Source organism: Molothrus ater, chromosome 6, assembly GCF_012460135.2.
Source record: "Molothrus ater isolate BHLD 08-10-18 breed brown headed cowbird chromosome 6, BPBGC_Mater_1.1, whole genome shotgun sequence".
Classification (NCBI taxonomy): Eukaryota; Metazoa; Chordata; class Aves; order Passeriformes; family Icteridae; genus Molothrus; species Molothrus ater.
Window position 1 is genome coordinate 26,278,794 of NC_050483.2, and position 13,096 is coordinate 26,291,889.

General features: G+C 38.7%; 1 protein-coding gene across 1 annotated transcript in view; it reads right to left on the reverse strand.

The window, feature by feature from the left end:
* Window positions 1-845: 845 nt before the first annotated feature.
* LOC118687332 (cytosolic phospholipase A2 epsilon-like) overlaps window positions 846-13,096 on the reverse strand; it is a 32,520-nt gene continuing 20,269 nt past the window's right edge. The window contains exons 11-21 of the mRNA XM_054515196.1: window positions 12,405-12,442; window positions 10,631-10,766; window positions 8,604-8,740; window positions 7,220-7,442; window positions 6,174-6,288; window positions 5,259-5,396; window positions 4,877-4,984; window positions 3,891-4,082; window positions 3,270-3,439; window positions 2,072-2,258; window positions 846-1,204 (exon numbers count right to left, since the gene is read on the reverse strand). Of these exons, the coding sequence (XP_054371171.1) occupies window positions 996-1,204; window positions 2,072-2,258; window positions 3,270-3,439; window positions 3,891-4,082; window positions 4,877-4,984; window positions 5,259-5,396; window positions 6,174-6,288; window positions 7,220-7,442; window positions 8,604-8,740; window positions 10,631-10,766; window positions 12,405-12,442 (1,653 nt within the window). The 3' untranslated portion in view covers window positions 846-995. The remainder of the gene's footprint in view (window positions 1,205-2,071; window positions 2,259-3,269; window positions 3,440-3,890; window positions 4,083-4,876; window positions 4,985-5,258; window positions 5,397-6,173; window positions 6,289-7,219; window positions 7,443-8,603; window positions 8,741-10,630; window positions 10,767-12,404; window positions 12,443-13,096) is intronic.

Here is a 13,096-nt window from a genome sequence, read left to right on the forward strand (position 1 = left end):
ACCCTAGAAGACCCTAGTCCCCCTGGAAGACCTCTAGGATTTTTGATAATGAGAAACCAGTATCTCAGAACAATCCCTGCAAAGACCATTCTTCTGTAAGTGTTGAACAGGTGTGAAAGCTATGAAAGGGTCTCTTGCATTGCCCTATTCTGCACAAACAGCTAGCAGCCATTTTCCATCTTAGGAAACATTGAGAGAAATCACAAGGTCATCCTTCAGGAACAGTGAAGGCAGGTAAAGATGAGTGAGACAGGACAATCAGCAGAAGCTCCAAGAGAAAAGTGAAGGAAAGTTGGGAAACGCGTCTGTTGGATCGGCTACTGCTTAGGCTAAATCTAAATGGTTCTGGGAACAGCAGCTCAGAGAGGACATGTTTGATCTCCTGAAACAAAGATGATCTAATTCAGGGGTAATTCTTTATTGATGGTGAAAAGTGAATAAATTTTAACAACACTGATACTAACTTCAGAAACTTATATTCAAAGACTTGTGAAGACAGTTAAATAAAAAATCTCATAGCAGACAGACAATCAAGTCAGAGAGGACAACCTTCAATAATTAAATAAGCAAGAGCAGCCCAATGAATTAGTTATTTACAAAAAAAATTACCATTCAAGGGATTGTTGTCCTGTCACACAGAAAACACACCATATAAATACTCTTTTGATACAAATTTTAATATGCCACATAATTCATTATTATCTTCCACAACATTATAATAATTTATATTGAATATATGTAACAATTAGTAATGTAACTTGGTAAAAAAACTAAAAACAAATTTACTGCTTTGAAGTTTGTTTTGGACTAAACCACTGGTAAATTCCAATCTGTTTGTCTGAAGAGCCATGTAAATAGGGTGGAGTCCAGAATGTCCTTAGGATGATGTGATTTCCACTGCAAGTATCACTGTTAAGAATCAAACATCTTGACCTCACCAAAACACAGACAACCCAAGAAATACCACGTGAAAGACTGAAGATAGTGTGTGGTGGCTAAAAATTCCTCTGCTTCCTCCGTGCCACTGCCAAGCGCAAGGCCTGAATAATCAACTTCTCATTGTTCAGGACGTTGTAATCTGTCAGTTTCACCAGTTTGTCAAAATTCTCTTCACTGAAACACACCTCTCTTGTTGTAAATGGGGAGAGGATGCTGGAGACATCAACTTTGCCTTCAGCCATCTCTTCAGGACTCCTTTCCACACCTAAAGGGACAAACCACAGGGAGATGCACCAATAAGTCTTTATTGCAGTATGTGGCTCCTATCAGTATTTACATAATTACAGGTAGAAAAGGGAGACTTGGAAGGAAAGATATAATTTGCCAGAGGCAAGTAAAAGTACTGTGCCAGTAGCACTGTATTCTTCAGCCTCTGGATCAAGCCTCTGTCCAAATATGATTTTACATCATTTGACATTTACATCACTCAAACAGCTTGAAGTTAGAAGAACATTAGCAGCAGCAATGCTAGACCACTGCTGGGACAACATAGACTTTTTTACCCAACTAGAAAAGCACAAGCAAAAAGGAAAGCAGATACTCTTATACTAGACAAAATAATAGCCACCTCACTGAAAGATCAGGAGAAATAATTGCACTCAGACAGAGGACATAATTCAATTAAAATCAAAGATCTCTGCCCACTCAAACCTCAGTCTCAGAGATTACTTTTAAATATGTGTTTCACATGGGTTTCACACCAAAACCAGCAGAAGGTTTTTCCTTGTCTTTTTTGGAAGCAGCAGCGCATGACAAGTCCATGTCTATAGAGTAAAACATCTTGTGTTGAGAACCTACCCCTCAAGGTGTAGAAGTATCAGAATTTTTGCTTTCATACTACCTCTTGTGAAATAAGTGCCTGCGTTTTAAGAATCTCAAGTGCTTTAAGAGAGATTCTGGAGTTCATATAGTTCAGATGTCCTGAGACAGAGCAGTTATTTTTTTCAGTGATGAGACCCATGCTGGCATTGGAAAGGTCAGAGATGACAGTGACAGACACATTAGATATGAAATTGAAAGAATTCACTAGGAAAACAACTTTTTATTAAAACTGCTATCACAGATGACTCACCAGGAGCTTTATATTTCTTGAAAGTGTCATTTACTAGGGGAAAGAAAAGCACTGTTGGAGCTTGTGGACTGTCAGCCTCTTCAAACACATAGCATTCCTTCAAGTTTTCCCTGTCTTCCTCACTTATCTCAATTTTGGGAAACGGAATTTCTTGCTCCAAGAAGTACTTCGCAATCTGATCCAGAGGCTGGATGAAAGAAAAAAGATATATATAAAATGAATACAATCAAAACTGATACAGAGACCTGGATATTTTAAACTGCAGCAGCTAACAGGAATATCCCAAGGTTTGAATCTCCCTCTGTCAAGATATTAAATTTCAGATGGAAACAATCATAACCACACCAGACATTGCAGCTTATCTTACTTTCCACATTGCTTTAAGCAAAACAAGAAAACGGTCACTGTCTCTGAACTTGAAAATTAATCCAAAACCCACAGGTCTGATTTTATGATTCCATTGAAAGAAGTTCATAAGGGGAAGGCAAAGAAACTACAAGAATGGAGAAGGAACACATCAGTCCAGATGACTCTGCATCATTGTCTTAACTTCTTCATTATTTACCACTTTCCCAGTCTGTCCTCTGCATAATTGATGTTCCTTGATAATGACTCCCTATTAATAAACCCACTTACCAACATATTTTGTGACCTCATAAAAAATGTTAACAGCTATATTTACTATAAACCTATGTTTATTTTTGTATTATTATCATTATGTATGCAACACTAACATACTATTTTAAATTATGAATCAATCTGGCATTAGCCCTACATTTCCATAGGAGTGGTATGAGATATAAAGGCCAAGACAGGTTTTCTCATTTAGTCAGTTAAAGTGTTTTCAGGGATTTCCATTGCCTTTGTAATTTGTTCGGTACAAGGATAAACAAAATCAGTAGCAGAGTTTCAGACTACTCTATCAGTTTGTAATATAATCCAGAATATAATCCATCAGTTTTTAAAAACTACTGGATCCATTGCAGTGAAGACCTTGATGATTTTGAAATGCCTATATCCATCATCATTTTCTAATATCCTTTTTAGTTACTGAGAAATCAATTGCCTAATGATCTAAATAATAAATTAGATAATAATAATCATCATCATCATCTAATTCACACTCCAATACTGACCAATTGGTAGAGACCAAAAGACCATGAAGGAAAAAGATTTCAGATACCATGGCTTTCCTTACCAGTGTTTGGGACCCTCCGCTGTAATTCAAATGGAGGATGACATCGACCTCCCTCTTCGATCTCAAAAGTGGTGGGTAGCTGGTATTAATGAAAAAGCCAGTATCAACCAGGGAGAGCTCACTGTCTGCTGTTTCCATCAGTTTATTTGGGAAGGAGTCTATCACTGTGTCTGAAACGTAATTATTTCTCATTACTACAAATAAATCACAAGAATGGATTTCTCCTCTGAAGGGAGGTAAAGAATAAAGAATCAAGAATTTTGTCCTCACTCTAGCTGTACTTATTTACAGGAGTAAGTGACATGCTACTGCTTTTTCCTTCCCCCTTCCTGAGCGCCTCATGTTGCTTTAGCCCTAGAGGGGTGATCTCTCGTGCTGTCTTAGGCTGAGCTCACTTCATCCACAGGAACACAATCCCCAGACAGCCAGATACAATTTCACTTTTGAACACCTCCCACCAAAACTGAAATGCTGTTCAAATCTGGCTTTCATGTTTTCCATTTTTAAATGGAGAAGTGGCATTTCAGAAGTCAGTCTCAGCTATTTGTTGGAAATCCTAAGTGAATTCTGAAACCTAAACCTTCTTAGAATATTACTGAAAAGCATGCTGGTTTACTGTGCCTTTCCAGGTAGAAAATCCTTCACTCTCCAGGTACTTGTTATGCAGCTGGAAACCTCTGATAAAATTGGGATACTGTGCAATGGTTGGACGTCCTGTTAAGACATCTCGCAGAGTGGAGGAGAAGACACTCGAGGGAGTGAAAAGACACGTGTCTACTTCATAGGGATTCACAGACAGAAAGGGTTCTTCTGCTACAAGATGGAAAGAAGACATTTTAAGTTTAGGATAATTTTCTGAAATGACCAATATTTTGAAAAATGGAGTGACTAATAATGACAGGTATCATCATCCCCCACTCCAAAGTTAATCAAACATAGTTATAAGCCCTTAAGTCTATGCCACCAAATAAAATTCAGCATTAGACAGTGAATTAAATGACCAGCTACCTGCAGGCAGCAGGCTGCCAGGCAGTAAGGATCACCTTCCACTCTAAGCTTCCTTTAATGATGCCCAGCTCTACTGTAGCATATGGTGGAGGGGAGAGAGCAGTCCCAAAATATACAGGAGACCTGTCAATAGGACACCTTCAGAATGCACATGAGTGTCACCCAGCCTCAGCATCAAGTTAGGAGACCAGTCACTACAGGTTCCCTGCTCAATTAACAGCAAGAGCAAGCTTTCCCCATGGGTAGTTCAGTGGAGAAATCAGCCCTCTGCAAGAGCCATTTTCTCTACCCATATTATTACTGGCCAAGGAGGAGCATATCCTAATTTAACAATCTCAAGATGTGTTTTTGATACAACATGATTTCTATATGTCTGATAGAGACTGGTTTTGTGTCTCTATGACCTTCAGGAAAAGGTACAGCTTTTATACAGCTTTTCCAAAGAAGCTCAATTTAGTTTTAAATCAGGCAGAAAAAAATTCTTAGTTGGCATCTCTGCTTTTCTTTCCTCATCTTTTACTCTCTGACTTAGACAGCATTTCTTTATGTATTAGACATCTTCACAAAACACCAGTAGTGAAAAAAACTTTAAGTCTCACCTATATCTTTTACTCTGTCTCTGGTCCACCTGCACCAGAAATCTTCTGAATCAGCAGCCAAATTCCAGACATACATCACATCTATGGAAAATATACTACTCCACATGCCTATAACGTGAAAGAGGAATAGAAGCTGATTGATGGAGTGGCCTTGGAAGAATCTTAATTGATACATACCTTCAGTTCTTCCCATTGGATACTTCCTTTCTGTCTGTACAGATGCCTTTGTGGGCATACTTCATGAGTACATCCTTGCTAGTGTAAACTCACACCTGCTCAACCTGTCTGCTGGTGTCTTCCCAGTGGTGTTCACCACAGACCATGTGCTTGCCCATAACAGCTGTCTCTCCAGTAGACCAGCTTTCCCCAAGGCAACAGTCACCTTGCATATAGCAGATCCGAGTCTCTGAGAGCTGCTTCACCATCCTTCCCATAAAGAATTGACTTCCAAAGTGCTCTGCACGAATAGATGCTCCGTACTTCAGCAGACCAACTTCATAAGGAGTGAACTCCAGCCACTCTATGGCAACAGCAGCCAGACCATGAAAAAGCAACATGTTAGACAACATGTTAGATGATACTAAACAGAAGAGCTCCAGGAAGCAAACCCAATGAGAAAGACACTGGCTAGTTCACAGCATGCCATTCACCAGCCATGGCTGTGTCTGTATTGCCGGCAGTACTGATGTCATGAGGTCCTTCCACACTGTGGCAGGGCAGTTCCAGGCTATGATAGAGCAACCTCCAGCAAAAAAAGCCCTGGTCTGAATGAAACCACAGGCATTCCCATAATAGACTTAATCTTACCCCAAAGTATATGTTGCTCATGCATAACTTGTTGCCTTTAGAGCTCTAGTGGCAGAGAGCTTAGCATTCACTTGGTGTCATGTACTTTGCTGCTCATGTTAAACAAATACTGTGAAAACTAATACAGGAAATAGTGATTTTCCTGACATTGGACCCAAAAATTCAAAATGCTTTCTTTAATTGTTCAAAATAAGACCAAATGGAACCATATAATAATTTGTTTCACTCCAAGGCTTTTGTGATAGGATAAATTGTGAATTTGGTTGTTTTTTTTTTTTTTGTTTTGTTTCTTTTTTTTTGTTTTGGTTTGGTTTGGTTTTTTTTTAGTTTTGGCCACTATTATCTGAAAATTTATAGACTTTTGGGGGGGTTTTATTTGCAATTAGAATTAAAAGACTACTGCATTAATAAAGCTGTTTAAATCCACATCATCTTAGTTTAGACCATTTAAATTATAAATTTGTTAAGAAATCTAAATCATAACCATTACCTCTGAATGCCTGGGCACTATAGTTGGACTTGAGGTTGATGGCCACATAGATGGGCAGTGGGTTCTGGCCATTATCCACTGCCTGACGCTGGTCCGAGAGTCTGTGCTCATCTTTCTGGTTTTGATTTAAAAGGGTAAATGGAATGAGGTGTAAAACAACTTGCACTTCAAATAATATAATGTGAATTATCAGCCCTATCCAGCCTTATCTAAGTTCTCCTTTCCATTCCTAGGTAACTGGATTGTTCCGAAATATCTGTCATGGGAAATTCCAAACTTGGCAAGTATCCCATAAGAAGCAGCTACACCCTGTATGGGTTCTCAGATTTTGAGATATGCAGAGAAGTTGATTGTAGATTCAGCCAGGAAAAAAAAGAAAAACAACAACAAACCAGTTCCAGGAAAAATCATGCAGCTAAGTGAAAGGTAACGTTCTTTCCTTGGCTAGGTCTTAGCAAAGAATTTATTGTATTTTAAGGTATTCTGCAAATATATACATATTCAAGAATATATGCTATTGCACATGACAATTTAAAACTTTATTGTATAAACTTCAACCAGAAGGAAACTGTTTAAGATGCACTATTTTTAAATTAACAAAATTTCTTAAAACTTGGTGCCATATTTAGAAAATGGTCTTTCTCACTATGTGAACCATATGCAGTCTATACCTAGGTCACTTTATAAATGCATATCTTAATTTATGCTGGAGAAGCAAATTAATTCAAATTTTTAAGTGCCTCTTCTAGTCAGAATATTTTATGTCCAAAATGATTTATTTACAATTCAAAATATTTTTTCTCAGGATACTTCTCTCTTTAAGGAGAAAGAACCCCTTTAACTGGTATGACATGGCTCCTTCAGTTCAAGGTCAAGCTCTCTTTAAATCTAGAACAGTGTTTTAATAATGGATCTGAATTTATCATATTTAATCAACTGCTAAACTAATTATTTGCATCAGTATTAGTGAATGGCATGCTGGATTTATTTTCTTCTCCACTGTATCTATAGAAGCTCAGCAGTTATGTGAAAGAAAGGAGCAATACCTTATCGTGTAGCATGGATTCAATGACAAGACCCCAAAGGTCTATGAAAGAAGTGTTATGTCCTTCTTTAGTCCTCTCCATCAGGTCATTGTAATAGTACTTCAGACAATCCAAAGAAAAACAGCAGATCTTGGATTTGGTTACTTGCTTGCGAGCTTCCTTGATTGCATCCTCCAGATATTTTTGTGACCAATTAGCATCTTCATATAAGTTTGCCATGGTCCTGAAGAAATGTTAGTAGAAAATAATGGAAGAGAGCTGTGGTTTGCTTTCAGAAAACAGATGTGCAACCTATTTGCCTGTTCCTTAATTCTTATGGCGTTCACACTTAAAATACTCTCATTTCAGGAGCAAACAAAACCTCCAAGCTTTCCGGGTTTGGATGTAATAAAATGGGCTCAAAAATTACCTTGAAATTCAAGGGAGAAAAGAAACCAAGACCCAAGGCTTTCAAATTCAAAGGTTCCACAAGTATTCATCTAATCTATTTCTTGGAAGATAGGCAGTATTCTAGGGAGCAGTCACTACTACTCTGCTCTGGTCCTGCATTTGTTCCCATATATCTGCTAATGACTTCTGCCACCAAGACAACTGGGCAGTTTTGGGCATGTCCTCATATGACCATTCTTACCTGTCCCCTTGAAATCATAACACAGACAGGTACATTCAGATCTCCACCTACATACAGAGAAGTTAAAAGAAAAACCTACCATTGAAGTTTGGACTTACATAAAGTGACCCACAACTCAGTGAAAAAAATTCTCCACTTCCAAACAGGTGTAGAGGAGTGGGGGTACCTAGAACCTACTTGATTAAATACTTCAGTTATTTTAAGTGTGGCATCATCTGCTCTATGCCCACTGGGAGAAGAGAGCACTTCACAACAAGCCACTGTATCTGCAGTCTCTCCAAGGTCAGTAACTTGATATCATTTGTTGGCCTTTTGTGACAATATTAATTCCTCTAGCCCCAAACACATCTTTTACCAGAGGGAGATGCACTGTAAATCCAAAATGGAAGTGAGAATAACCAGCAAATGGCAGGCATAAATTCTTCTTTCCATCTTTCTTCAATTTCCAGTCTAAAGACAAATTCATTGTATTTAGTCTAAGGTATAACTAATACAATATGAAAAGGAACAGAGCATTTAGATGAAGATATTAGGCATAGACTGAGTCAGCGAGCTGACAAAAGCAGTTGATGAGTGTGATGATTGATCTCTTACTCAGTATGTTTTGTTTCCTTGCTCCAGGTGGACAGAGAGTAGATTGTGGGCAGAATAGAAATGCTTTTGCCTTGCTAAGTTCCATATAAGCTAACAGCTTGGTAGAGAGTCAACAGTATTGAGCAGAGAACACATAAAGCTTGTTTGCGTCCCTCTCACCATGTGGTACCCGATAAACCCCCGATGTAGGAAATGCAGTCCAAGAGGTTGAGTTTCTGGAGGCCCAGCAGGCTGCCATACATCGCTGTGAGTGATCGCGTTCCTCCCCCGGTTGTTGTGATGGCCACCACTGGCACCTGGTCAACACAGCAAGGCAGAAGGAGCAAAAGCTGTGCATGAATTAGACACAAACAGCCCTTACTGCAGAAATCAGATAACAGGTCACAGGCATTGATACAAGCAGGGATGCTACTTGGGATGGAAAGGGTGTGATTGCTGCAGAAGGCTTGTTTGCCACCACCTGACTGCTGCAAGAAGGAAGGCTTATGTCTTACCCTCTCTGATGGGGTGAGAAGGTATTTACTTAACATACAACTGGAAATCAACCTCACCACCCTGGAATTTTTCTCAAAGTGTATTATTAGCAGCTGTCACAGAAAAAACACAGGATTTACCACACTGGTGCCAGGTTAGGGATCCATGATTCTGCCTCTAACAATGACCAGTGTCACACAGGAATGCACAGCACCCTGTAATCAGCCAGACCACACAATAGCCAAAGTCTTCCTGGCCCCCGGCCATCAATTACTTTATGTCCTGAAGCACAGTCATTGATAGGGTTTCCCCTTCCATAAGTCAAGTGTAATTGAAGAGACAGACTATTCTTCTCCTTATCTTTTCCTGATCTAGTACACCCTCTGCTTCCGTTAGCAACCAGAGTGTGGATGCTTACACACCCCATGGAAAATGTCTATTTATACCTTTCAAGTATCAGCTTCTAATTTGATAAAGGAATCTGTGTTCCAAAGTCAATGAATAGAGCCTGAAGGAAATAATTCTCCTCCTCTATGAAAAAAACAAAAGCTCAGAAAAGTGAGAAAACAGATGTTCTTCGTACACTAAACTCTTTTTAAATATAGGAAATTTTATAAAATAATGAGGAAAATCTCATAATCTTAGCTAAAGTCAGAATAAACTCCAGAAATTATATTCTGGGGTTTACATTTTCTAACCTATTTTTTTATAAGTTAAAACACTAATGATTTTTTTTTCAGTTCAAATATAAGTCAGCTAATAAAGTAGAGGGGATATTTTCCCATATTTCTGAAGTTAAACACATGAATAGGAGAGCCACAGTAATTAGACCTTTCAGAAAACCCTAATTAGACCTTTCAGTTTTCTGTGTGTGAGGAAACTCTCAGACAGCTTGTAAAAATGGTTGAAATGTTCTTTTCAGCTTTGTTGAAAACTTTGTTTCCTGTATTATTCTCTGTTCTGAAATGCAAATTAATATTTTTGAATAATATTTTTGACAGCACTCTTTTTTTTTAACTGTCAGCTAAAGAGTGTTCTTGCTGTTGGTATGTATGTACTTTCCTGATTGTAAGCAACCCAGTTAGGCATCAGCAGTTGCAAAGCTTATGACTCAGTTACAGGGCAGGAACAGGGTCTAGAGTGATACAGCTAAACTTACAAACAGCTATTTCATCTACAACTCAGTGATACTGTAAGATCCACTCTTCTTTGCCAGATTGATAGCTTTATTCTATCCCTCATTTTTCCCAACAATACAGCTATTTTGCTGCAGAAACCACTCCAAGAATTTTCATTCAGATGTCTGTAAAAATTTTTCTTTCTTCCTCAACACCCTTTACACACATGCCATGGCTACCACCTCGTCTGTGTGTTAAGGCCCTCTATTTTGTAAGCAGCATTGCCCAGCTGTTCCATGTCTTCCCACTATAAATTTTTCTCCTGAGAACCATGACCAATACCCAGAATAAACAGGAAGGGGCTGTTTGAGGAGCTGCTGAGAAGTTTTTGGCTCCATAAAGACATTATCCTGCCTCCCTCACTCTGCTACATTAACAGGCCACTGCTTCTCTTGCTCATGCCTTGCCCTGGGTGACCATGCCTGGCCCACACCAGCAGGACTAATTACACTGGGATTTTATTTGTTGTTTGAATTTGTAAGCCAGGCCTTGATCCCCTGAGAGCTGTTGCAACCAGGGATTGTATTGGCTTGCCTCATGCTCTTTCAGATCCTCTTCCAAATTAAGAATCTTTTTCAGAGCAGCAGCAACATATTTCTTCCTTTTCCGCAGGAAGTTCTGCTCCTCCCTGCACAGGCTAAACCCCAAGCGCACATCCAGGTCTCCTGAGCTGGAACAGACAATGGGACAAATCAATGCACACATCATTTATAGCTGATTTCAAGATCTGTAGGGCAGATAATAAAAAAAATCATCTGTAAAATAAGTTACTTCCAAGTCTGCATATTGATAAAGGAAAGAAGAAAAACAAAACCACCCCATTTCTACTGCCAGCAAGAAATAGCAGTGTGGATGAAGAGGAGTTTCCAAGGTACTTTGGATCTCTTGTGAACATGGACAAAAAGACAAGACACACAAGTCAGGGAAAGATCACCAAAAGGAGTAATTTCAGAAGTATTTTTTTTCTGCACCCATTCCTGTTTATCACTATGACACCCTGGAAAAATCAAGTGATGACATTATCACTTGTTCTCGGGTTTTGACAATCCACTAACAGCATTTAAATTGAGGGTTCTAATGAGTTATATGATGAAGCTTGAACTGCAGGGCAAGCATCACCCCCAGCTCAGTCTCTTGGGAATTCCAGCCTTTCACCTGTGTCCTGAACATATTCCTAGATAAGTATTCACAAGCTTCGTCCTGCAATAATACAAGAATACCCATCACTTTTTTTTCACATGCGCAGACACATGAAATTTTGTCCCTTGAAAATGTGAAGCACAAGCAAAAGAAAATTCAGAAAAAAAGGTGCAAATCCAATCAAACTGCAGCTAATGTTATGTGCCTACAGCAACATTAATACACTTATTACTGAGAATAACACTAAATATTAACCAAATCTTCTGGATCACATCACCCTCTGGTGGCTGCAAACTCTGTCCTGAAAATAATTTTCACCAATATATCACAAATACGAATGCTTCAAGATTAATGATAATAACCTTTCTTCTCCAGAAAATTTGATTTATCATACAGTGTAATTTTGAAAAGAGAATAAGGTCAAATGATTTACCTTACAAAAAACCCAACTCTTTGAGCAGTAGATAACATTTTTTCTTGTTCTCTTTCTATATGTGTGTCTGTTAAATGTACAGGTCAGATATTTGTTATGGGCTGAGGTTGTACAGGTTGTTGCCTTAGCTCTCCATTTACACAAAGTTTTCTCGTGCTGTGAAAATCCACACGCTTTCCTTCTGTATCTCATCCTATAGTGGGGGTGCTGTGAACCACAGGAAGTTTTCAGCTCTACCATAAAATGTCACAGTCTTCAATTTTACCTATCACTGGTGCAATTCTGTCCCTGCAAGTGGGTTGGCAGAGGTGCAGCTGGTCAGGTCTCAGCTCCCATTCTGCCCAGTGAAGCAGAAGGGGCAGAAGCCAGGCTATCCTATGTTTTTTTTGGTGATTTGGCAAAGTTAGAGACTGCTAGAGGTTATTTCACCCCATGTGCAGATCTGACAATTGGCATAAATGGGGAATAAAATAATAAGTGAATGGTACAGTTTTATTTATGTGTGAGAACAACAGGCATAAAGCCAACTAATTTACTCTGAATGAAGGCTCAGAGACTCCTGCAGAACTGCACAGTGCTGTAAGTGCAGCAGACTTGCACTTACCTCGGGCACCACGTGAGCACAGCACTCAGCGCTCACGCAGTACGTGTTCATCTCTGCACCTATCACAGAAAAAGCCTACAGAACTAGTTTACAGCAGTCCTGGGAGCCAGGACTAAAAGAGGCTATCTTACCATTTTCTTGCTGTCAAGCACAAGTTAAATGAATTATCCTGGAAAATGAGAAAGGTAAAGGTAATTACTACCAAATTTTAAAACATTCCTTTCCTTCAAGCTCGGGCAATGCTCAGACCAAGAGAGGTGGTTCTCAAATAATAAATCACATGGCTAAGGACATTATTTTTATACAATTAACCAAAGCCTCACTCCCTGCCCTGGAATCAAATTTTCGCTTCTCTAGTAAGCCTGTATGTGTTTGGGGCAGGTAGTGTGCCACAAGCTTGCATGTTTACACCATTTCCCAGTTTGCACATTTAGAAGGGGCAACAAGAATGAGAAAAGTTACCTTATCAAATTAAAAAAAAAAAAAAACAACAAAAAACACCACACAAAAGCACCCCCAATATCGATATTAAAACAAACTAAAATCTGAATTAAGCTCATAATCTGGATGGGTCTTTTTTCAGTTCTTCACTTGTATCATACCAATATAAAAAAAAAAAAACAATGTGGTTTTGAACGAATGTGCATTTTACAGTCATTTCTTGTTCCTTGAAACCACTTAATTCTAACAGTAGGATGCAGGTTTGCAATGACTGTTGTATTATTAAAATTATTGTTAACATGTTCTTCCTCAAAGTTGAATATAGCAACCTTAAATTTTGTTAACATTTTTAATGAATAGCTGTACAATTTTATACAGTGAT